At 50.6% G+C, this 25,355-nt stretch overlaps 1 protein-coding gene across 1 annotated transcript in view; it reads right to left on the reverse strand.

Annotated features, from left to right (window-relative positions):
- Positions 1 to 6,162: 6,162 nt before the first annotated feature.
- VWDE (von Willebrand factor D and EGF domains) overlaps positions 6,163 to 25,355 on the reverse strand; it is a 53,715-nt gene continuing 34,522 nt past the window's right edge. Inside the window, exons 16-32 of the mRNA XM_036759391.1 lie at positions 24,987 to 25,237; positions 24,351 to 24,570; positions 22,955 to 23,092; positions 21,076 to 21,216; positions 20,080 to 20,189; positions 17,444 to 17,570; positions 15,286 to 15,747; positions 13,848 to 13,943; positions 13,671 to 13,766; positions 13,374 to 13,469; positions 12,596 to 12,691; positions 10,763 to 10,858; positions 9,471 to 9,566; positions 9,287 to 9,382; positions 8,591 to 8,689; positions 7,639 to 7,740; positions 6,163 to 6,191 (exon numbers count right to left, since the gene is read on the reverse strand). Coding sequence (XP_036615286.1) covers positions 6,163 to 6,191; positions 7,639 to 7,740; positions 8,591 to 8,689; positions 9,287 to 9,382; positions 9,471 to 9,566; positions 10,763 to 10,858; positions 12,596 to 12,691; positions 13,374 to 13,469; positions 13,671 to 13,766; positions 13,848 to 13,943; positions 15,286 to 15,747; positions 17,444 to 17,570; positions 20,080 to 20,189; positions 21,076 to 21,216; positions 22,955 to 23,092; positions 24,351 to 24,570; positions 24,987 to 25,237 — 2,351 coding nt within the window. The remainder of the gene's footprint in view (positions 6,192 to 7,638; positions 7,741 to 8,590; positions 8,690 to 9,286; positions 9,383 to 9,470; positions 9,567 to 10,762; positions 10,859 to 12,595; positions 12,692 to 13,373; positions 13,470 to 13,670; positions 13,767 to 13,847; positions 13,944 to 15,285; positions 15,748 to 17,443; positions 17,571 to 20,079; positions 20,190 to 21,075; positions 21,217 to 22,954; positions 23,093 to 24,350; positions 24,571 to 24,986; positions 25,238 to 25,355) is intronic.

Genomic DNA, 25,355 nt, shown 5'->3' on the forward strand with positions numbered 1-25,355 from the left:
AAAGATTTGCAGGAAATAAGGAAGAGCGAAAAGAGAAGAACCGAGAGAATGCGGTACGTAATAACAGCGATATCGTTCTAAGAACTGTGAAAGATCAAGTTATTCTGAATATTATAAATACTCAAATCAGTGACACAAGACACAATCATACACACACACACGATCTGTGAGGGAAGATGCTATGCTCCTCCAGAGAAAGACCTGGTGTGGGGAGGCGTGTATTGTACAGTTCCATATATGTACGTATGTATGTATAGATGTCATACATCACCCATATGCCCACATGATGTATATATTTCAAACGTCGGCCTTCTCTAATGCCTGTTGGGGAGAGAGAGAAGGAGACAACTCCGAGCTCAAAATGTAACAAAAGAGATTTCAAAAGAGGAATGCAGCTTTCTGAGCTTGGTATTGTATGATTCTGTACGGGACATTTTCTAAACTTTGGGGTCACCTCTGTGTGCTTCGTGGATGGTAGGCGGCAGGGCACTAAACGTTTACATGTATGCATGTATGCATCTATTTATCTGTCTCCTTGTCTGTCTGTATGTCAGTATCTATCTACAGTAAACTGTGGAGGAGGAAGAGGGATGGTTGAAAACTCCCTTGCTGTGGATGGGCTTGTGGGTAGCCAGGCAGGGAAGGGCTTACACATCCTCAGCCACAGAGCGCAAAAAGGTCAGTTTAGTTTTAGTGAAGGGGCAACTTCCTAGTGCATATTTGGAGCTGTCCCAGGGTGCAGTGGGCTCTCTTGGAAGGTGGTCATGCCCCTCTCCCTAGAGATTTCTGAGTAGAAGCTGGATGGCCCTTGGGGGGTGGGAGGTTGTAGAGAGGACTCTTGATGGGTCGGACTCGATGGTCTCTGAGGTTCTGCGGTTTCTGTGACGCCTGACACTCCTTTGCACTGACTGACAACTAGGACTTGGAGAAGGGTGGGCTGTGCATACAGAAAGGAGAGGAGAGAGAGACAGAGGCAGAGAGGCAGAGAGAGAGAGACAGAGACAGAGACAGAGAGAGACAGAGATCTCATGTACTCGTTTAGGATCTTGACATTTTTTGTGCTCAATTCAACAAACAGCCATTGAATGCCTACTACGCGCAGCATAACATTATTGTTTGTGCTTCATTTTTGAAGAGGGCCGGTGACATCACGGGGTGATGCCTTGACTTGCACGTGAATTAGATTTAAATGAGGCAGACCTGTCATGAGTTGTCAGCCTCACTCTCTCTTCCCAAATCATCACAGTCCAGGGCAGGACAAAAGTCAGGATGACTGGCGGTGGTCCAGGATGCAGTGGACGGCCTTGGGCTCTTCAATGTCTGACCCAGCTCTCAGCTCTCCACAGCACTTGCTTCAGCCTCCTACGTGGCCATTAGAAAAAATTGTTCTCATCTGCCCATTCTGCTGCAGGAAATCTTGATGTGCTCGGGGTAGACACCCCCCTAACACCAATGAGTCTGAGGTTTGTCCAGTTACCCTCAATCTGGTTTAGCGATCTGCCCAGATGGTTTTACCAGGGTGTGGCCACTGTCCATGCTACAGCACCCTGGAGTCACAGATGAAGGTGGACACCAAAGTTGGACAAGCAGTCCTGAAAAGAGCTCAGCACCCCCCACCCTGGAGGGGCTAGGCCTCCTTAAACATGTCATACAACTGGTGCTCCCTGAGCACCCCCTGCAGCCCTCAAAAGTAGATGGGCAGCCCCCCACCCTGGAGGGGCTAGGCCTCCCTGAGCACCTACACCCCCCATCTGCGGCATGGCATAGTGGATAGCTGGCCAGCCTTGGAGTTAGGAAGTCCTGGGTTCCAGTCCTGCCTCTGATAGCCAACCTCAGCTCTACATGTTTGTCTCCAGGATTGTCATTCGGATCCTGGATTCTTCTAGCATCACACTCGTTTTCTCAGCACTTCTTATTAACTCTCTCCCAGCCCTAAGCAACCTGCTTCTGTGATAGCCATGTGATTAAAGGGCAGCAGAAAATATTTGTTTCTTAGGCTAGCGATGCACCTCCCAGGTCGCCAGCAGGTGGAGACGGGGCAGGGCCCAGGCCTGGGTGTTATTCTGCATCCCCATAGCCGATGGCCTTTCGTTTGGGGGACTCCGTTCTCTGGTGTGAGCTAGGAGAGGACAGAGCTAGGGGCCTGGAGTCAGGAGAATCTAGCTTCAGACCCTTCCTAGCTGTGTGACCCTCGGCCAGACACTCAACTCCTGCTTGACTCAGTTTCCTCAACTACGAAACGGGGATAAAAATAGCACCTTCCTCTAAGGGTCGTTTGCAGATGAAACAAGACAATAATTGTCAGGACTTCGCACACACTTCTGTCTTCACTCGGCGTTGCTGGGCAGGCTGGTGCGTGGAGATTTGGATGTGGACTCCCAGAGTCTGGCACCTGCGACTTCATCTGTGAGATGGCAGGAAGCCTCGAGGGCCCTGCAGTCCAGAGCCGCAGCACCGCAGAGCCATGACCTACGTCTGCTTCAAGTCACAAGGAGCGGCCATCACACCGATTTTATAGATCTGAGGCTTGTGTGGAGTGTGTGCTTTGTTTGTGAAGAGGACCATGACGCTGGGGAGACAACGGCATGACCGGCAGTCGACGTTGATTGAAGTGAGGGAGGGCCGTGCAAGGTCACCAGCCTCACTTTCTCCTCCAGAGCCATCTGGGTCCAGTGACCTGTTACTCACCAAGATGACTGGAGATGACTCCGGATGCAATGGGAGACCCTGGCTCTTTTAGACAAAGGTCTTTGCCCATTCAGTGAATAGGCCTCTGTAAGAAGTGAATCGAGACTATTGTGTAAGGTATGTGAAGGGATATGTAGGACCTCTATCGGGTTACATGCCATCTTGGGAGGGAGGGGGGGAGGAGAAGGAGGGAGAGAAAATTTGGAACTCAAAAGCTTGTGGAATTGAATGTTATAAACTAAAAATAAAAAATAAATTAATGAAAGAAAATTTAAAAAAAGAAGTGAGTCAAGGGATGGCCCCTTTAATAAAAGAAAATCAAACTGGGAGGGGAAGACCCTCAGGGTTGGGGGCTAAAAGAGAAACCGTTACCATTGACATTGACTCTCAACCAGGAAGGCCCCAAAAAATAGCCATTAAGTGTTGCTTGGGCAGGGATCTATTGTTGTCCAATCCATGAGACCCAGAGTGAATTGAGTTTGAGGCTTGGTCTGAAAAAGAAATCCAGCCAGTAAACCCCAAGTTAACCGGGTAGCTTTCAGCCATCCAAAAATTTACCTTTCTTTGGGCAGAGCACCCTCAGGTTACAGATCTGAGGCAGGCAGGTTAAAAGACCTGTTCAGGGTCACACAGCTAATAAGGGTCTGAAGACGGATTTGAATTCAGATCTTTCTAACTCCAGGCACAGTGCTTTATCCACTGAGCCACTGAGTCATCTCATCTAAATATTATGGGCCTGGGAGCCAGGAACCTTGAACCCCATCCTGGGCATTACCTTGTCATTTAACCTCTGTGGGCCTCAATTCCCCCATCTGTTCATTTCACTGAGGATGAAGTCCCTATAGATTTGTGATAATAAAAACAATGCCTTCCACCATGCTGGGCACACAGGAGGGAGGGTCAGCATGCGCTAGTTGGTTAAAAGGTAGGAAATATGGAATCCAAAATTGGAGTGGGCCTAAAGGTTATGTTGGATTTTGGAAGCGTGTGGTTTTTAAAACGATGTGCCACCATTTGTGATGTTGCTATGAACGGTATAAAAACAGATAAAAACATTAGATAAATTGTGTTTATTGTAAAAGCACATGATTTACGGTCCGCTACAGAAAGCTCTGAGGTCATCACAGTTCCCACCCACGTTGTGAGAGGCCCCTTTACTTACACAGTCAGCTCATGTTTCCTCGGACATGTCCCCGTGTGCCAACAGTGCCATCAGCCCCCCAGCACCCCGAGGCCCCAGCAACTGCGACTTTTATACTAAGACTCAGTATTCTGAGTTTTAAGGGGTGGGAACGGGTTTCTACTGTCGTTCGGAAAAAACTCCCAATGGTGAATTAGCAATTTTCAACAACATGATCTTAATTCTTTTAAGAACAAGCTCAGAGTCACAGAATCTGGGAAGCCAAAGAGCCCAACTCTACCTTAACAAGAATCCCCCTCCCCCAGCACGTCTCCAACCAGGCTTCATCCAGCTTCTGCTTGAAGCCCTCCAGGGACGGGGATCTCACTGTCTCTCTGGAGGATACCGGATTGTGGGGGACCTGCAGGCTTCGCCTCGTTAGCTCTTTGGAAGATATTGGTAGCATCCTGTTGACATAAAAGCACTGATTTCCATTCTCAAAGTCTTTGTTGTAAGCCATCACTACTTTGAACGGTTCACAAATTTCTTTTTAACAAAATAATTCATGTTCGATGAAATGATGCATCGCTATCATCGAGTCATAACCAGTAATCTAATTATATTCCTTGCAGTTCTAAAGTTTTCCCCAATTCCCTGAGCACCCTAGGTCATTCTAAGGATTTTTTTTAGTTTTCCCCCATTAGTCCCCTAAAACCTGTGAAACAAGCTGCCTTCTAACTTGTACTATGGATCCATTTAAACCCAACTGCTGCCATCATTTCAGTCTCTCTTGGGAGGCTGGGATGGATCTTTGAAAAGGTTATGATCAGCTTGCCACGTTTGCTCAAGCCTCCCAAAATACATCCCTTCTTCAGCAATTCTTACATTTTTAACTGCAGAAAGTGCAAACTACACACATATCATTTCAGAACGTCTGCCCGGGGGCTGGCTAGATTGCAAACTTGGCAACAGGCAAGCTTTGTAAACCAAAGCTGCAAAGACAGAGGCGGAAGCCGTAGATATCTCTTCATAGCCGTGACCTTAATTCTCAGAAAACATTTATTCTTGGAGGAGTTTTAGTTGTTGTTCGGGGGGAGCTTATCAAGGCTCTTGTTTTCTCAAGAACTAGAAGGGACATTAAAATGGGAAGAGCTTCACTTTATTGAGGAATTGTATTTTGGAATTCTCAGGAATTTAAATGAAAACCATTTAGAGTTCTTTTATGTTCATCAAAATGCTCCTTAGGAACCCTTTACAGTGACATTGGGCAAGGAGGCTTGGACTTGGGCTCAGAGGAGCTGGGTTCAAGTCCCAGTCCAAATGGGCTAGAGGCTGTTGAGACCCTAGAGGTCATCAATCCAACCACCGGATTCTCCTAATGGGAATTCTCCTAATGGAGGCCAAGTGACTTGCTCAGGGTCACGTGAGTAGAAGGCGGCAGGGTTAGGTCCCGAGGCTCAAATTCAACGCCTTTCCCTACCCTTCGGTGCCTTCCTGGGACTCACCGCCTGTGCTCAGGTCACTTCCCAGAACTCTGATGGCTGTAGAATGGAGGACACTTAGGTCCTTTTTTGCCACAGGATGTGCAATGACAACAGACGTGGTCAGGCAGCCACGAGATCCCTCCAGCGACGCACGAGGCAGAATTGTTGGCTTTGTTAGGACACCGTCGGTGACAGCTCGTGAAGATAGCTGGAGCCCAGGCCAGTCCCAGGAAAAGGATCTGAAGTGAGGCCTGACTACCCTCCCTGACAGCACACAGGGCCCCTGGCTGGCACACAGGCTCTGCTGCTGGCTTCCGCTCTTGCTCCAGCACAAAGTGAGGGGATCCAGAATGTCAATATTCCCTTTGCATCCACCTGAGGTCAGCTGCCCCCAAAGTCCCCTTCAACCGTGGCTCAGACCCATGGCTCCAAGTGAATTCAGGACTGTGCCTGCACCTCGCTGAGAGTGAGGCATCTGGCAGAAAGAAGACCCAAGTGGAGGAGGTGGCAGGTGTCCCTGGCATGTCTGAAGCTGGCCTACCGCAGAGAGAATTCTCGACCAGATTTTGTTCCCAGAAGGGCAGACATCCCATGTTTTTAAAAGGCAAATGTGAAGATTGATTCCAAAGCATGCCCCTTACCCACTCCCCCCTCCAAAGTGCTTTGGGATCAGTCTGTGGATCACTGTGGCTTCAGTTCCCCTATTAACATGCATAGCTGGGTACTGAATGTGCAACAAGGCGGCTCAGGCCTCATTATGTCCTCTCTCTTTAGCATCGAACAATTTAAAGATGTCTAAACCCAGGCTCCAGCTGGTCTCAGGCTGGTCCGTAAAGTCTTTGATGCTCAGCCCCCCAAGTCTGCATTTTTTCACTGGGGCGCTTGCATCTGCATCAGGCCTGTAGTGAGAGGGAGAACAGGGAAATGTCAGAAATGGAAATCCCTCCACTGTGAGCACTCACTGACAGTTGGGTTCCTTATGAAGACCTCTGAGGCCTCGGGGCTGTCATCTGTGTAAAGACCTGCTCCAGGAGCCCATGGCGATGGCAGGCCAGGAGTGGCCACCTGGCGCCAGGTGAAGGGCTGGAGAAAAGAACTTGGTGGGAGGCTCTTGTGTTCTTTGTCTGATCCCAGACCCCTGAGCATGGCAGGAAAGGAGACCTTCCCACCAGACCCAGCAGGGGTGGGAGGAGTTCCCGGAGTTCCAAGCGCATCAAGAATTCAGCAAGAACTGGAGGTTGGGGAGCCCCTTGGGCTAAAAACTATCGATGTAAAAATCCAGTTTTCCTCCTTGCTCTGCCTGGTGCAGTGCCTGGTTTCCAAATAAGGAGTTTTGTTTTTAGCTTTGAGTCTCCCCTTCCTCCCTATCCCTGCACCTTTCCCTGCTCGCGGGCCCTGTCTTGATGGTGTGAAGAGCTAAGGGGGTGGTGACCTCCGGGGGTCACTGTGTGGATGGAAAGTCCTGGAAATCCAGGCTGGAGAACAAGGGACGCAGCACCACCTGCCAGCGGGGCCTGGGGATGCCTTGTTGCATCCAGATGTTACCTCATCAGGGCTGTAACTTGGTGTCGTTCAGTTGTTTCAGTTGTATCCGACCCTCCATGACCGCATTTGGGGTCTTCTTGGCACAGATACTGGAAGGGTTTACCATTTCCTCCTCCGGCTCATTTTACAGATGAAGAAACTGAGGCAAACAGGGCTAAAGGACTTGCCCAGGGTCATAGAACTAATTAAGTGTCTGAGGCTAACAAACATGAATCTTCCTGACCCCAGGCATGGTGTTCTATTCACCGCACCACCTGGCTGTCCAGTGGCGGTAACTGGCAGGTGCCCACTGACCACGAGGTTCAAAACATTCTGAAGCCTCCACTTCGAAGGCCAGTCAGAGTCCTCTGAACACATCAGCAGTCACTTTCTGCCCCTTGTCTGACTAGGAGGGGAAGACATCCAGCCATAAAGCCACAGCGAACACACTGAGGCACAGCCCTTATCTCCCGGGCCCCAAAGGTAGCTGTTTCAGAGAAAACCTGGTCACTTCTTCCCCCTGCAGAAGGAAGGACCAGACTTTCCAGGCATCGCAGTTGGACCCAAAGGTGGTGCTGTGGTCAGTGCACTGGGTGAAGGGTTTGAATCCCAGTTCTGTCATTTGCTACCTTGTGACCCTGGGTGAGTCACTTTATTCCTCAACTCTAAAGAGAGAATGTCGGACTAAGTGGTCTCTGGGGTCCCTTTGTGGTGTTACATCCTGGGGTAATGTTAAGTCAAGCTATGGTGGAGCTGTACACAAGAGATGCCATGAAGGCACGCCTTTGCCTCTGACGCACCTTCCTCTTTAAACCGCCACACCTGGGTCTTTCTTCTCACACAGGGCTCCAGCATAGCCAGGCCGACAGGCACAGGTATTGGGGAGGACACAGCTGCCTCCATGAAGACATGTCCGGTCACAAAGGGCTGCAAAACACAAAGTTTTCATATAATCTCCGTGGGAGGGGGCCCCCAGAGAGGCTTCCAGGGCTCTGGGCCCTAGGCTTTCCAGACCTAGGAACTCGGCAGTGTAGCAGAAGCACCTGGGCCCCCACCCCACCCCAGTCCACTGTCCCCTCATCTGCCCCAACAAAAAATCCCTCTGCCTACCCCTTGTGGGAGTCAGCAGATCTGTACCTGGAAGCCACATAAGAGGCCATCTAGGCCAGCCTGCTCAGATTGGGAAACTGAGGCCTACAAGGAGGAAGTAACTGGCCAAGATCCTCTGGGTCCTAAGTGTGCACATGAGCTGGATATGAACCCAGGCCAGCTCTGCCACTTGGGATCCAGACCTCCTGCTTCTCCACCTGTATCCCTGAATAAGGGACTATTCCCTAGTGGTCCTCACTGAGGCACCAAAGAGGTTCTGTTATCTTGGATACCTCCACACAAACTCATCTTCGTGCTTGTTCATGTCAATGGGGATCCATTATCTAGTTTCCTCTGCTGGGGTTCTGTCTCTGACTTGAGTATTGACTGACCTAATAAGAGTAATCTCTCTATTTAGCTAGGCTGGTCTTTGGACAGCGGCCACCTAGTCTGTCATTGGACTTGTCTTTGGAGCCTTTTCATCCCCAGGACCTCCCAGAGCTCATGGTCTGCTAGCAGAGTCTCTGAGGGCTCAGGGTCCCTTCTGTGACTCAGTGACCTTCCACGGGGGACCCTCAGGGGAGTTGGCAGTAGATCGCTTTGACAAATTCCACCTTGGGGAAGAGGTCCATGGACCATGGATGCCGTGGATCTCACACACATGCTCTTCTTGCGGACTCAGATTTATCTGTTTGGCAATACACTCCTCCCCAAGAAGTGGGACAGTGGCACACACTTGGGCCTATACATTCTCCCCCATTCTGACACTCTGGCAGACAGATTGCTGCAAGCAGATGTCAAATACAAAGGTTACTAATCAACAGGAGAAAGGGAGAGGCGACCTTTCCTGCTGGAGGTCTCTCAATCAGTCAGTCAATCTCCATGTATTTAATGGCAAACATTGTGCCCAGTGCTTGGGGTACAAAGACAGGGAAAGATGACCTCTGCCGTTAAGGAGTCCACACATTAAGGGGGAGAGGCCACGCAAACACCAGGCACAAACAGGAGCCTTCTCTCAGAGGAAAGCACTGGCAGCTGGAGCAGGGACGTGGTACTCATTATCAGCCTGCTGAGCCAGCCCAAGGCAGAACCACTCCATGGGGGCCAGTGCCTACCCCTTTTTGGCACCACCCTGGAGATGCTGGCACACTTCCAGGGGGGAGGGTGCCCTGCTTCTGGTAATGGTACTGGAAAATAAAGGGCAGAGGTTGGGCTCAGGAGGGTTTGATAGTTTGTTCCTAATGCTTGGAATAAGGATGTTTTAAAAGCAGAAGAATTTGGTGCAATTCAATAAACAGTTAGTATGCCCTGTGTGCAGTAGATTAAGATGGGAAGGGAATGCCCCTTTTGGTTCTTGGAGTCTCCAAAGAGCCCCTCTTACGTGAGCTGCATCTCTTCCCTCGCCACCCAGATGGACAGGAGCAGACATTGGGCCGCACACACCTGCCTCCGTTCATGCATGCAGGGTCACAGATGCCTGAGGGCAAAAGCGAGGGTCACTGGTGTCAGGCCACACCCAAGGACCGGTTTCTCTTCACCTCTTTGTGTGCCCAGCCCTGGCTTACTTTTCTGGCATCTCCATCCAGTGTGCCCCTCAGAGCAGGAGCAGACATTATTTCTCATGCAGTGGCCACCATTTTTACAGGGAGGATTGCAGAGCGCTAAAGGAGCAAATGAGCAGATGGTGAGCATGACAGCTGGCTTTGATATTTATCCATCTGCCACCCTCAGGCCCAGGAACCCTTCCTGCAGCAGACGTGGTGGAGTGCTGCTGCAGAAAGAGCTCCAAACCGCCAGGCAGCTAGGAGTGACCCGGGCGTCGACTAGCTGTGCCACCGTGGACTAGTCATTTTGTGCCTCTTAGTCAGCTTCTTCATCTCTGTACTGGGCACAGTGATCTCCCTGGTCTCTCAGTCACAGGGACATTGTGGGGCTCCAATGACAGTGTCCATGCAGAGGGCTTCGAATTGCCAAGAGCCTAGAAGTGTCGGTTATCATCACTAGAAAGCAGGACTGTATCCCCAGTGCCCTACACCAAGCAGAAGAAATGTGGCTCATGTAGGGAGCGGAGAGTAGACCCTCCTCAGTCCGTGTGGATTCTTTAGCCCTCATTCTTGAAAGAAAATTGCACAGGAGGAAGTCCTTTTTCTGAACTCAATGAAAGAGCATTCTTTTCACTCAGTTGATTTTGACTCATTTCTCCAATTAAATAAGGTCATTTGGAATTCTAATCCCATGTAAGGGTCAGATTCCTAACCAGATCACTGTGTGGAAATGGGCCATTCAGAGAGGGCTACATCACAAAAGGAACCACTAGAAGTCCCAATTTTTAAAACAAGTCATGATGGGAAATTCACTAAAAATTTACTTTCCTATTTAGAGAAATCTACATGGGTACCTTGAGACTAAGAACTCAGTTTTTAATTAAATTTCATCAGTCATTTAAAAGCTCCCTTTTCAATGTTACAGCTCTTTTACCATGAAAGTGGAAATTTTCAGTATTGAATAATGCAGCAGAAGCCAGTTAAATAAAAAAAGTGTGAACATTAGCCCAATTCCAGATTCATCCCACCACAGCAGGCCACGGTGGCTGTAAAGGGAATCCCAGCATCTCAGCATGGCGAGGGGCCTTAATGGAGCATAGGCTAGACTATTATGAATGAGGAGAATTAAATTCAGCGTGTCATCACAGTGTCTCTAAGTTTGAAGGAACATCAGGAACCCTTACATCCAACCCAAGTGACGTGCCTCTTGACAGTATTTGGTCAGATTTCTTGTGTTCAAACACAAGTTAGGTTGAAACCTAACTTGTTTTACACGTATAAAAAAAGAGAAAAAATAGAAAGTTAAGGATTACCATTCTGACACCTCAAACCAAAGAATCCGGGTGGGCAGAGGCAGGTGTTTGGCTTATGGCAGAAACCGCCGTTGAGGCAAACTGGCTCACACAAAGCTGGGAACAGTTGGAGAGAAGGAGATAGTCAAAGCTTTATCACAGAAAAAAAAAAAAGAAGAAAGCCGAATGGATGTATCTAACGGTGGATAATGAAATACTTCATTTTTACCGCAAGTAAAGCCCATAACTGATAATTAATTTGACTTTACTGAACATAAGAGGCAACGAATGAAATAACTAGATAATGGTATAGGAAGTTTGCTCATTAATTTTATAGATAACGCCATCCTAGGAATATGGAGGACGGGATTAGAATTCCAAATGACCTTGTTTAATTGGAGAAATGAGCAGAAAGCAACAGACTGAAATCCAGTAGGGAGATGACCAGGGTAATACAAAGATAACTGAAATATAGAGCAGAATCCCATGTCTGCAGTTAATAGATGTCACGGGGCCCCAGTGGTCCTTAAATTGAACATGAGCCAATAAGGTGGCACAGCAATCAGGAAGAAATGATACCCTAAGGTGTGGAGAGAATTACATCACAGAAGGGCTGTGTGTGTAGTCCCACTAAATTCCATACTGAGCAAATTACATTCCACTGTGAAATCTGAAACATAAGGGGGCCATGGAAAATTTAGAGAGAATAAAGATGAGTGTCACAAATGCATGGAAGTGTAAATAAGACCAAGGAAAACAACATGATGGGAGTTTTGGAAATCTAAACTTTACAATAGACAATTCACAATAGCTGCATGCACACCCTTATACACGTGTGTACACACATATGCACACATACATGTACTCATGCATGCACACACACACACATGCACATGCACGCACAATAGACTTGCGTGGTTAGGCATAAAAGAGACCAAATTTCTCCATGTCTACTAATGAAGAGAGTGGCTAGGTGGCTCAGTGGATAGAGCCCCAGGCCTGGAGTCAGGAAGACTCCTCTCCCTGGGTTCAAATCTGGCTTTATATACTTCCTAGCTGTGTGTCCCTGGGCAAGTCACTTCACCCTGTTTGCCTCAGTTTCCTCATCTGTAAAATGGGCTGGAGAAGGAAATGGCAAACCACACCAGTATCTCTGCCAAGAAGACCCCAAGCGGGGTCACAGAGAGTTGGACAATAACACAACTGATGAAACAACCAAAGGGAAAAGACAGACACGGCATCGTGAGGGGTTTGGGAAAGACAGAAGGAGGGACTTCTCCAGTGACAAGTTGGCTGAGACATCGGAGGGGCTCATCTGTGGGTCTCGGCTTCCAGGTCCTCCGCTCTGACACAGCTTCACACGTGTTTGGGGAAAGCTTCTGTCCATTCCTATTCTCACACAAACACATGCACTCACACACATGTGCACATGCACACACAGGCAGACACATGTGTACTCATGCACATGCAAGCACACACTTATACACACATGCACTCATACACATTCTCACAAACATGCACACACACTCATGCACACAGACACGTGTAAACTCACACACACACACATCCACAAACTCTGTCTGTCTGCTCTCAGTCTCTCTTTTCTCTAATTCCCTGGCCATTGTGGTGGGCCCTGCCCTGGCCACCACAGCTGCTGTCGCTTCTTCTAGAATGGGGTCATTCAGGTCCTGACCATTTTGGAAGGGAAGGAGAAAAGAGGCTGGAAAGTAAGGACATGAAGGCTTCCTCTGACCTGAAGCAGGAGGCTCAGCCTCAGTCTCTGATCATCACCCTGTCCATAGGGCCCAGGACCACAGGGAATAGGTTCATTTTTGCCAGAAGACCTCGCTTTACCTGTGGCACAGGTAGGGCCGGACCATCCCTGCTGACACTGGCAGACGTCTGGAGTGACGCACTGGCCGCCATGTTCACAGTGCCTGCCACACAGCACTGGGATGAGAAGGAAGCGAGGAAGGAAATGGTCACACTATGAAAACAGCCCAACTTTGGGGGTTTGTACCACATTCCAGGGCGAGTCAACATTCATGCTACTGAAGGATTCTGAAAGCCCCTTCCCATTCAGCTTTGGTGCTGCCAGACACTCACTTCTCTAGTGTCACTGGATGTGGTCCAGCCCACTTTCCCCTCTGGGCTCCTTTGTCGGTGGCCTGGAGAAAGCCACAACAACCATCCAACACTCTCAGATTCCATCCAACTAGGAACTCCTTGAGGGCAGGAGCCCTTCTTTGTACCCCCAGGGCTTAGCACAGATCCTGGTACATAGTAGGTACGTAATCAATGCTAGGTATCTGACTTTGGGGGGAAATCATGGGTCACAGAGAAAAAGTGAGTGTGTCCTTAAATTGTAGGCTACTAAACAGAACACAAGATGGGAATGTTTCCTATTCAGAATTGCTGTTCTCCGAAGGGGATCAAGGGAAGGGACAAGAAGATGCCAGATTCTCTCGGTCCCTTCTGGGGATGAGAATGGGTGGAAACAATCCTCAGGTCTGAGGTCTCAGGTGGTCATGGACTTCCAACATCAAATGTAAAAATCTCTGAATTTACTCTGAATTATCAGCAGCATGGAGGGACACTTCATTATGAAATGGTTGTCCCAGAAGCCACTCACTTGTCTCACACCTTAGTCTTACAAAGCTGTAGGGACACATGCAGAGATTTTGAGCCAAGCATGTCCCACCATGCTGGTAAGGTGGGCTGCACTGGGCTGTAGGCAGAGATGGTATTTATTGTGAAATCAATTTTAAAAGGGATTTTTTGGCTTATTTTTTTCGATGCAAGACCCACAATGAGCTTCTCTCAGGGATATAATAGGGCTGATGGTCACAGAGCAGGACAATGTCTGAGGGACACCCGTTGTGGTGGGAAGGGAAAAGCAGGGACTCATTTGATCCAGCATGGACTGTACCTTCTTCACAGGTGACTCCCCCAAGGCCTGGAAGACACTGGCAGACCCCTGGCTTGACACATTTCCCATTGTTCTTACAGTCAGGGCGACACAGAGCTGGGTTAAGGGAAGCAATGATTTAGAAATGGGAGTGCTCCTTGCCCACGAGTCCCCAAGATCACCACACACTGCACTTACCGGTGTGGCAGCTGGGGCCGTAAAAGCCAGCTTTGCATCTGCAGACATTGGGCCTCACGCACTCCATGCTCCTGCCACAGGGGTGCCTGCAGATGGCTGAGGAGGAGAAGGAGAGAGGACGTGGCAGAAAATACACGGCTGTGGGGCCCGAAGAGGCGGGCACGATGCTGGAGCTAGTGTTTCTGAACTGAGGGACTTTGGGCAAACAATGTTCCCCTTCTGAGCCTCCCTTCCTCACAGTCAAAAGGGACTTCGGACCATGGATGCCTAGGAGGGCTTCTGCCCTCAGCCTCGGCCACTGTGTTGGCAGCTCCTGTTTAGTCACTTTTCATTTACAAGGAGGAAATCGGAGAGGGGGAGCAGCGCATCATCAAATGACTGCTATAAAAAAGGAAAAACATCCATTTTTTTAAAAAGTAGGTCATACAGCAGAATGAGGACCAGATTGGGGTCTGAGGGCCTGAGTTCAAAACCAGTCTTGGTCATTTGCTTCCTATGTCACTCACTTCTCTGGCCTCACAAAAGGAGGGGGTGGATGAGATGACCTATGAGGTCAATGTAGGTGCCTCTGGCCTTTGTGCCCATGCTCTGACAGAGCTGTGAAACCCAGAAGCTGTGGCCTGGGCCCTCTGGTGGCAGCCAGTCCAAGGGCCAAGGCCACGGCTGGAGGGGTCTGCATCTCCTCAGTGACTCTGGGTGCCCTGGCCACCAAGGGCTTAGACCAGAGAGAACACACACATTTAGATTCCTTAGACAAAAGCAAAAGAAGTGGTTGCTTCTGGGTAGCAGATGGCAGCAGGGAGACCATGCCAAACCAGTCTTCAATGCCCCCAATCTTGAGGTTGCCTAAGTACAATCAGCAGAACAAGATAGGTTCCCTGTGTTAGCAAAGGCCATGGAGATGGAATGGCCGTCATTGAGTCCAAGGTGTTGGTGGGGGACGTGTCATAGGCACCACTGGCAATCAAGCCTGCCGCTGGCTTCTAGAGGAGAGGGACAGTAACACAAACCAAAATAGCTAACATGTATACGCCATGCCAAGGGCCACTGGCGCTTTACACGCATTCTCTCATTTGATTTATGTAAAGAAGTGACCATATAGCCTGGTGTCACCATTAGGAGGCAGTGGGTAGAGTTGGCGCCAAAAGGAAGCAGGGCTCCAATCGTGCTCTTTGTCTTTCCCAGCTGTGGAACCTTTTAGAAACTCACCTTCTCCCCTGTAAAAAGGTGCTGCAGTCACCTCAAGAGCCTGTCTCCCCAGGGATCTGGGCTACACCAGGGAGAGAGTGCCCTGTGTGAAGGCCAGCTCTGGTCATCACTGAGGAGAAGGCGGACCTGTCTGTGTGTTCCTGCCACCCTCCCAGGGCTCCTCTCCTGCAGACTCAGTAGGTGGAAGGAATGGGAGAGGGAAAGTGGAGACAGTGCAGGCCCATCCTACCTTTGCACTCTGCCCCATCTCCATAGTAACCGAAGGGACAGCGGCCACACTGGAAGCTTCCATCAAGGGCTGATGCACAGGGCACACCCGGAAAGCAAGGGGAGTCGGCACAGGTGAGCGGCTTGGCTGTTCCAGGGTTGGTGGAGCTCTGGTCCTTCTTAGGCATCACTGGTGGCATGGTCACTGTGCTGGGACCAGCTCCCAACAGCTCCTTCCAGAGGCTGCTTGAGGTCCAGGAGGCTCCCGCCTGTGTTTGGATGGGACTCGTTCCGCTTAGGGAAGGGTCTGGGCTGGCTGTCAGAGAGTGGCCATCCTCAGCCAGGGTCCACCTCAGGTCCAGGCTGCTGCTGGCAGTCAGGCTGGGATCCACAGCTGTGGTCACAGAGAGCTGGGTAGCCTTCAGAGCCACAAAGGACTGATAGAGGGACACCCTGGAAGGGCGGCTGGTCATGGCCATGGATTCTTCAACAGATGGTGGAAGGTGAGGAAAGCTGGTGATGCCGAGTGCCCAGGGCTGCTCAGAGGACCGTGGCTTAAACGCTACATATAAAATAAAAAACAAAACCCACAGCCAGGCACTTAACGTTCATTTACTCCATCCAGCACTTCAGGAGTCCTGTTATTTAAGGAAACCTGGCATTTACAAAAGGCTTTGAAGTTTGAAAAGTTCTTTACAGAGTCCCCTCGCCTGCATCTCCCGAGAACACTTGGAAGGAGGGCTGAAGGCATAATCACCTCGTTCTATAGAAGGACAACGTGAAGCTCTCTAGGGTCAGTGACAAGCAGGGTCACCCCCTGCCCCCCGCCCTCGCCTTCAGAATCACGTGTTTAGCACACTGTCTGAGGGTAATATTCTTATACCAAAACTCCTGGTCTTTCCTCCACCTTTCCCAGGTGTGGCCGATGAATACAGATTTAACCCCCGCTATGGTTAAGTGAGGCGAGTCAATGAAGCATTTATTAAGCACCAAGTATGTGCCAGGAACTATGCTAAGCACTGGGAGTTGACAAATGAAGTAAGATCTGGAAAAGACTTTGCAAACAATAAAGCCCTACAGAAATGTCATCATCATCATCATCATTAGACCATCTTTTCAGAATTGTCACAGCTAAAAAATCCATCCCCCTGCAGCCGTACTGACAACAAGCCTTGAGGCATCAGCACAGCTGGTCTGCCGACAACAGCCACCCTTAGGGTCCCCTTACTCTTCTCCACATGGCAGATCCTTCTACAGCTGCTGCAGCCTGGGGCACCTCCAGCCCACCGTGAGGCCATCCATAGAGGTGGGCAATCAGACTGAAAAACACGAGCCCTGCCCTCAAAGACCTTCTACTCTCTTTGGGGAGAAAAGAAACACAGGAAAAGATGGCACAAGAGTTAATAACATGACAAGGCAACCATTTAAAACGTCAGGTAAGGATTGTGGTGGAGAACTGGCTGGGGAAGAAGCAGAGAACAAGCCCATTTCTAGGTGGGTGGGCAGTGTCAGGACTGGGAGTGCCCAGCCAGCAATGGGCCATGTCCCTACGTTTCTTAAAGGTTTGCCAAGTGCTCTACAAATAGGACCTCATTGTACCCTCACAGCACCCCTGGGAAGTGTGTGGCATTACTCCCAGGATGACGGAAGCCTTCCTGTCCAGGTGGTTAAATGCCTGAAGAGCCCGAAGGAGGGAGTTCTCCAGAGGGAAGCTGTGGGCTCAGCTGGGAGGATGGCTCTGTTTCTAAAGTGAAAGATCAGCAAAGCTCTTCCCATTTCTGGCTCAGCTGTAGATGGGACATTCTGACTTCTTCCCGTTTTCATTGTTTACATGTCGTTTTAGGCGAGGGGCCCTGAAGTTGGGCCCAGACCCCCAGAGTCAGGAGAAGCTGACCAGGCTTCAGGGCAGAGGGGGATGTTCATCAACCAAAGTTTAGAGAAGAGGAGTAAGTGACTTCAGAGGAACTGGACTCTGGGTGGCAGTGTATGTGTACATACATGTATGTATGTGTGCATATATGTATGTTTGCATTGTGTGTATGCATGTGGGGAGGGGGGAACAGAGAGAGGGGATAGAATATTCCTACTTCTCTTTCAGAGAGACTCCATGTGTTTGTGGCTAATGAGCAAAGCCATCTAGCCCGTCATTCTTAGCAACCAGACTACACAACACAAGGTACCCAACTCTGGGAGGAAATGGCGGCTCAGCATGGAAAGCAGTGTGGGGAGGTGGCCTTGGAGGGCTTGGACTATGCTGCTCCTCACACCTGGGTAACTCTGGGCAAGCTCCTGTCCTCGTCTGGAAGCCTGAGAGGGTGGATGGCCAATGAGGGTCCCCGGAAGCTCAAGATCCTAGTCCAAACCCCTCCCTTTGCAGATGAAGAACAGAGGTTCAGAAAGAGGTCGAGTCATTGCCCAGGGCCACTGGGGTAAGAGGAAGAGCCAGAAATCCAAAGCGGCCCCCAGACCCCAAGCCCAGCCTTCCTTCCCCTGCCTGGGGTCAAATCCCACCTTGTCACTTGTCACAATCGGGCTTTGGACAAATGACTGAATCCTCCAAGCCTCGGTTTCCTCAGATGTAAGTAATGCCATTTGCCTCCCTGCCTCCCAGGGTGGAGTGAGGGAAGTACTTTGCCAATCTTCAGGCTCCCTAGAAATGGGTGAAGACGCTCCTTTTAGGTTTTCTATTGAAACACCAACCAAGATTTCTTGGTGGACCACCGCCCTCTTGTGGCCCTTTGGGGAACACGTTTTCTTTTTATTTTCCCCAACCTTAAGATGGTAAGCCTGGCTTTAAAAGTTTAAAGATGCAGAGCTTGACATTTAAGCTTTCTTTCCTAGACAGGTCCTGCTTTAAACTCACACCCTGGGGCCGCGGTTAGGTAGGGCCCAAATGGTTCTGTCCGGTTCATTAGGTGGGCGTGTGTGTGTATGCATGTGTGTGTGTGTGCGTGTGTGTGTGCGTGTGTGCACATGTGCAAGTGTGTATGCGTGTGTGTGCATGTGCATGTGTGCACATGTGCAGGTGTGTATGCGTGTACGTGCATGTGTGTGCACACGCGAGTGTGTTTGTGTGTGCACATGTGTATTATATGCACACGTGCACATGTATATGTGAATGTGCATGTCTGTGTGTGTGTGCGTATGTGTGTATCTGTGTGTGTGTGTGTGCCAGCCTGTGGGTGGGTCTCACTAGTCACCAGCCTGACCCAAGACATCTCTGGCAAGCCCCACAGGGGCTCCTGGTTCCCCTCTCAGCTTCCCAGCTGCCACCACGTCCCTGATTTCACCAGATTCCCTGAACCTCAGCTGCCTGGAAAGGATGTAGGCTTCTCCCATCCCCTGCTCTCCACAAACAGCCCAATGTTCTCTCTCAAGTATTTGAAATTTTAATCCAAAGCCCTGCAGGGAAACACAGGACGGGATATGATGGACAACAAAGGTGAGCCATGATGGGATGTGAGATTAGGCGAACTGAGCCGGAAGATGTCTTGGCACCAGGACAATCCCCCAAGGGATAGACTGAAAGGAGTCACTGAAAGAGCCCCAGTCAGCACCCCCCTCCAAGGCCTCCCCAACACAGGCTGAGGCCAGAGAGAGAGAGATCCCCTCCCACCCCCACAAAAGCTTCATGTCATACACTCAGTGTGTTGTCTCAACACTGCCTGCATTCTGGAGATGCCCAGAAATGTAATTTAGGACAGAGCCAAGCCTGTCTGTTAGGAATTTTCCTAACTGGGGGCTCTGAGTTACTGTGCTGGCACTAATAACTTTTCATCTGATATAAACTTCATTAAACAACAGGGAACAGAACCACACTGACCCAGGCTAACTGTAAACTAATTGTTTGAACAGGGTGTGACTGATTAAATCTCTAAGAGAAGGCGGGTAGGGAGGAAAGGGCATCACCAAACAAAATGTGGCCCACTACACCATCACCTGGGCATGGCCCAGGAAGGATTCGGCTCAGTCCCCATCCTTCGGGAAGAGGTTGCAGAAGGCGTGGAGCACTGGTGAGTCTACTGCTCTCCATACAGACGCCTAGGGTCCTACACTACTGCCCCACATCCCCTCTGAACCCACTTCCCCCACTTAGTTCGGGCCAGGGCAGTTTCTTCCCACTCTCTACACCCCTTCCTTCCACTCTCCCCTGACCTAGGTGAGTCTAACTTTGTCCTCACCAGTTTTGCTCCAGGTTCCTGGGTCAAGAAAGATTTTCTGCCTTGTGCAGCCCCCAAGCATCATCGCCTAGGGCTTCAAGTGGTTTGTCTTGGCAGGAAGGTCCTTGAACCTTCTGTCCTGGAGCACTGGTGGTCCAGCCTCTTGGCCTGCACAATTGGCCTTGCCCCCTCATTTGGTGGTGGTGGGGTGTGTGTGTGTGTGTGTGTGTGTGTGTGTGTGTGTGTTTTACTCAGTGGTTCTCGATTGGTAACAGGGCTCCCTCAACCTTCACTGCTCCATCGCACCTCCCCACCTGGCCACCGGACCGTTCTTCTAAGGCCTGACCGGACTCAGCTCACTGGCAGACTCTCCTCACCCATTAGCACTTAGTAAGCAGCCCAGCCAACATGTGGCAGTTTCCTTGGTCACACCTCAGGACTTAGTCCATGGACGCCCTAGCTAAACCCAAAGTTCTTGACATATTTCAAATAACCTGTGGCCTTCCCCCTACCCCATTCCAGAGGGGAGGGCCGGGGCAGGGAGGTGGCACAGTGAGCAGAGCACCAGCCCTGGATTCAGGAGGACCTGAGGTCAAATCTGCCCTCAGACACTTGGCGCACTTACTAGCTGTGTGACCTTGGGCAAGTCACTTCACCCCAACTGCCCTGCCCCCTGCACTGTCACCCCAGGGCTCTGCAAACAAGGCTGTAGACAACTGGCCGGAGGTCCAGGAGGGTGGAGCGGGAGGGGCCCTGCCAGTGACACCTGCGGGCAAACAGACGACCCTGGTGTCATCCTGGAACAGAGGATGACCCGCCCTTGGCTTGCCGCCCCACCTTCCTCCCTCTGGAGTGACCCACACTGGGTGCTGGCATGGGCCTCCTGCATCGCCTGAGCCAGGGTCCAAGGAGCCGATTGTGGAAGATAGATATTCCATTCTTTAACATCTTCTCAGGCAAAAGGAAGCAGAAAGGACGCTAGAGCTGGCGTCTGAGGTCCTGGTACACCGAAGGCATCTAATAAATGCTTGTTTGTGTGACAACGGACACCTCGCTTCCCTCTCTGGGCCTCAGTTCTCCCCTCTGTAGAATGGGGCCATCGGGCTGGGTGACAGCCAAGGTCCCTTCCAGCTCTGTCCTGTAACGTCCAGACTCTATTGCTGCTTAGTCTTTAAACCACAGGTTCTAAGCACAGCTCTTCCCAGTCTTTGCTCAGCCCACAATATCTCAGTGAGCAGTGAGGCAGCTGGGCCTGGAGACAGGAAGACCCGGGTTCAAATCCAGCCTCAGACATACACTAGCTGTGTGACTCTGGGCAAGTCACTTCACCTTGTGTGCCTCAGTTTCCACATCTGTGAAATGGGGATAACCACAGCCCCTGCCTCCCGGGGTTGTTGTCGGGACCTGCTCGGATCACACTTGTAAGTGCTTAGGTGCTTAATAAATGCTGGCTTCCTTTCCCCCAGAAGAGAGAACCCAAGAGTGTCCCCAAAGAGTGCAGAGAAAGCATCCAGCCCCGGGTTATGTTCTTTCCATGCAGGCAGAGCCGCTCTCTGGATGGCCGCAGCCCAGACTCCGGCCCTGGCAGCCTTGCTCACCAGCATAGAGGGCTGTCCTCTATGTCGGCTTAATGAGCTGAGAACAAACCTCACCTGGCACACCTTCCTCCCCGGGCTGTGCTTTCTCTTCTTTCTCCTGGGGCACCTCACTCTGCCCTCCTCTGGCTTCCTTCTCTTCGGAGTCCTTGGGAACCCCGAGATGAGATGTCAGCTCACTCGTAAACTCGGCTTCACCTGTGGTGGACGCATCGGTCATGGCTCGAAATGCCTGGGCCAGCCTCCCCAAAGCACTCCCAAGCCATGACTCACAGACCAGGGAGAACACACAGGCCTGAGCAGCACAGATTCAGTTCAATTCAGTCCCAATCATGTGCAAGGCCCTGCGTGAGACCACCCAGACCCTCTGCTCAGGACCCAGCAGTCCATGGGGGATGCAGGGGGTGGGAAGGTGGTGGGGGGACATGCCCACATACGTAGACAGGTCTAACCTTCAATAGAACAACAGGCTCTGGCCACACAAACAGATGATTCTGAGGCTTCCCGGGGGTCCCTGGCACAAATGGAAGGGGGCGGCTAGCGGAATCTGGGGGCCCTTCAAACTTGAGATCTCAAGAAATCAAGTCATATTTTATCTGAAGGCATTCCCCACTGTCCCCACAGGTCTGCAGCATCTGCAGCATCAACATCCAATGAGGGCCACACTGAATTAGTGGACAGATGGCGGATTTGTAGCCAGGAAGACATGAGTTCAAATCCTGACTTTGACACCTACAAACTGGGAGACCTGAAGGTTTACTCAACCCTTCCTGAGCCCCAGGTTCCTCACCCAGAGAAGGGGATGATAACAGCCCTTCCCAAGAGGCAGGGACAGGTTGGGCTTTTAACAATCATTTACTTTATCCCTGGGCACAGAGGGTCTAGAAAGGAGAGGGATGCACGGTGGAGATCGATGGGCTCCTGCCACATCTGCCCCTGCCTACACCTGCTGGAGGGCTGGCTGGTGGATGCCTGCCCAGAGATCTCCCAGCATGGAGGGGAAAGGCCGCTAAGGGTGGGAGGCAGATTCAGGAGGGCCAAGTATTGATTAAATGACAGCACGTGGGTGGAGGAGCAGGGCGGGTAGAAGGAGGGAAGCATCAGGTGGATTTGGAGAGCAGAGGCCTAGGATGCTCGAGCCACCGGCTCAGGCCCACTAGAAGACTGGACAGTGAATGGGGCGGAATTACAGGAGGCCTTGAATGCCATACTAAGGAGCATTGGCTTTAACTTGAAGTCTATATGTGGCTCATTTTGAGATGGGGCGTTTCTAGACAAGTTCTAGTGAAGCTTTTTGTCCCTTCCTAAAGATCTGCCTGCTGGGGGAGGAAGACACCAGGTGTGTTCCTAGATGTCGCTGGCCTCCAAGCCTTCTACCCTGGGACACATCCCGGACCTGACATGAGCACCGTCAGGACTGACAAGGCCACATTATGCTTCCAAGCAGTCCTGATCATCGTTACTGTGTGTAATTAAATATTGATTAAAAGATAACAAAAATCAGCTCCTTTACTCAATGGCAAAGAGCTCATGGAGACAAATTTTAAAATAAAGCAGCTTCCGTAACATCAGCAATAGTGCTCTAAATTCTGCAAAACACGTTTCCATCCATTGTCTCGGCTGAGCCCTCCTGAAACCCTGCAGGAAAAGGCTCCTGGTATCACCGTTCAGATTTTACAGATGAAGAAAGTGAGTCTGAGAAAGCCCATGGTCACACAGAGAATTCTGTCCCAGGCGCTATTTGAAGCCTGGTCTTCCTGACTCCCAGACCAACACACTGTCCACTATGACCCTCCGCCTCTAAATGAGGTGAGACCTGCTTTATAGACTCTTTGGCTAGGGGAACTGGTACTTGCCAGAGAAACGTGTTTTGACAGATAAGCTCCAGGTCACCCAGCCCATCTGTGGGAAGCAGCATTCAAATGGAGAGTTTTACCGTGGCAGGCTTCCCCAGCGCCTTGAAGGTCTTTGGGACACAGCACGCAGTGATAGGAGCCAAGAACGTTGACGCACAGTTGTCTGGGAGAGCAGGGGTCGGATCTGCATTCGTCCACGTCATCCTGGCAATTTGTGCCTGGGTGGAAACGTTGAAGGATAAGGGACCAAGCTCCAAGAAGCAGGACGTGATTGTTCTCCCCCGCCCTGATTTCTCCAGCATTCTCCAGGGACAGATCACCCTCCACCTTACAATGCATTTTTGGGCAGATGCGTTACAGCCTTCCATTAGGATGGAAATCCCGTGACAGCATGGACTGTCTCATTCCATCCTTTGGTCTCTAGCCTTAGCCCAGCACCTGGCACGTGGGAAGTGCACCTGCTTACTTAATACTTGGCTAATGAATCGTATTTTCATTATTAATCCCCTTTTCTGGGTGGTAAACAAGCGGGACCTGCTACTTCTCTCAATAAACACAGCTCTGGGTTCATCTGGACAGTCACCAAGACGTATTCATGCGACCTCTGCTTGGAAGCCTGGAATGGAGGGTGCCCGCTCCATCCTGGGACAGCTCTCACTAGTCATCCAGAGGTCCTTCCTGGCATGGAGCCTGAATCTTCCTGTTCCTGGTTCTGACTTTGGCATGCCTCTTCCAAGAGGTCACCCTTTAAATATGCCAAGAGAGCTCTCTTTGCCGCCCCCCCTCAGTCTTCAACATCAGCATTGATGTAGTTTAATTAATGGCCATGCTCTAAAGAAGATGCATCACTTTCTGCCTTCCTGTTACTGCCCCTGGGCCCTTCTGTCTCACTCGTAGTGGAAGCCTCCAACATGTTCCCTCCCTGTTAGAATAACAGCAAAAGCCAGCATCTCTACAACATTGTGAGGTTTGCAAAAGCATTACCTCATCTCCTCCCCACCACAACCGTCTATGGCACATGGGACTATCTCCCCATCTCACAGCTGGAAGGACTGAGGGAGAGTGCTCCAGAGAGCAGGACCATCCCACTCTCCTCTCTGAATCCTCAGCCTTCTACACACAGTAAGTGCTTAATAAATGCTTGTTTGTTCATGCATACATTCATTCTTCTATGCATCCCGAGTTCCTTCCAATGATTCTCCTACAACGTGAGCTCAGGGCCCTCCAGCCTCCTGGCCCCGGTCCTTATGAGAACTCTCTCCCATGTTCAGTCACATCTGACGTTACCTTTCTTGGCAAAGATACTGGAGTAGTTGGCCATTTCCTTCTCAGTGTTTCTCCATTTTACAAGGCTATCCCTAACTCCTAAGTGTATGAGGTGGGAGTCAGACCCAGGTCTTCCTTTTTCCTAGCCCAGCCTCTACCCACTAAACCACCCTGCCCCTACAAGAAGACAGGATGATCAAGCATGCTGACCTGTCAACCCCGCTGGGCATTCACAGGAGTAATTCCCAATGGCATCCCTGCATTGGCCAGGACCACAGGGGTGAGGTTCACACTCATTGATGTCCACGTCACACTGGGTGCCTTCAAACCCGAGCGGGCAAGAACACCAATATATCCCCTCTCCTTGGGGGACGTCCCCCTGGGGCATACAGGACCCTCCATTCAGGCAGTCACAGGGCTTCACAGACACCTGCGGAGGAAGATAAAGGAAAGTGTCTCATCTCATTCTTAAGCCCAGAAAACATCTCAGGGACATGTATTGGTCGGTAGTGGAAGGGGCAGCCCTGACCCACAAGCCACTCGAGGGGTCTGTTCTTTTTAAATGTCCCTAAGGAAAGAGTGTGTTAAGTGGAGTGAGTGGAGTCCGAGGGGATGGCCCTGACCAGAGTCAGCAGACGAGCTGCTTGTGAAGTCCCCCTGAGCTTCAGCTTCCTCACCTGAAAAGGGGGTTCAGTGACCCCTGGAGGATCTCACTAACAGGGTCATGTGGGGATAGAATGAGATCACCTTTGGGAAGGGTCTCACAAACTTAGAGTGCTCTAGAAAATCCCCCAACACCATCACTAATGAGAGACAAGAGCCAGCTTGCCCTCCCCAGGTCACTACCTCAATGGTCACTGTGGCCTCAGCCTTGCAGTCATCCACGGCGCTGATGGTAAATGTCTGCGTACTCTGGGACAGGACTTTCCATTTCAGGATGCCCCCAGGAGAGACACTGGCTCCCTCTGGGCCCGAGATCAAGGCAAAGAAGATGGCAGAGCCTTCTGGGTCTAAGGCCACCAATGGGTACACAAAGTTTTGCCCATAAAATGTCTGTAGTCTTTCTTGTGGTTCCTGGAACACGGGGGGTTGGTTGTCTGTGACAGAGCAGACACTTTTGTAAAACAACAGAAGCATGGAGGAGTTTACAAAAAAGAAAATCTCCCTACTCTGTCCTATGGCACCCATCGGATTTCTTTGGGTGTCATTTGAACT

This window comes from Trichosurus vulpecula, chromosome 5, assembly GCF_011100635.1.
Source record: "Trichosurus vulpecula isolate mTriVul1 chromosome 5, mTriVul1.pri, whole genome shotgun sequence".
NCBI classification, from domain to species: Eukaryota; Metazoa; Chordata; class Mammalia; order Diprotodontia; family Phalangeridae; genus Trichosurus; species Trichosurus vulpecula.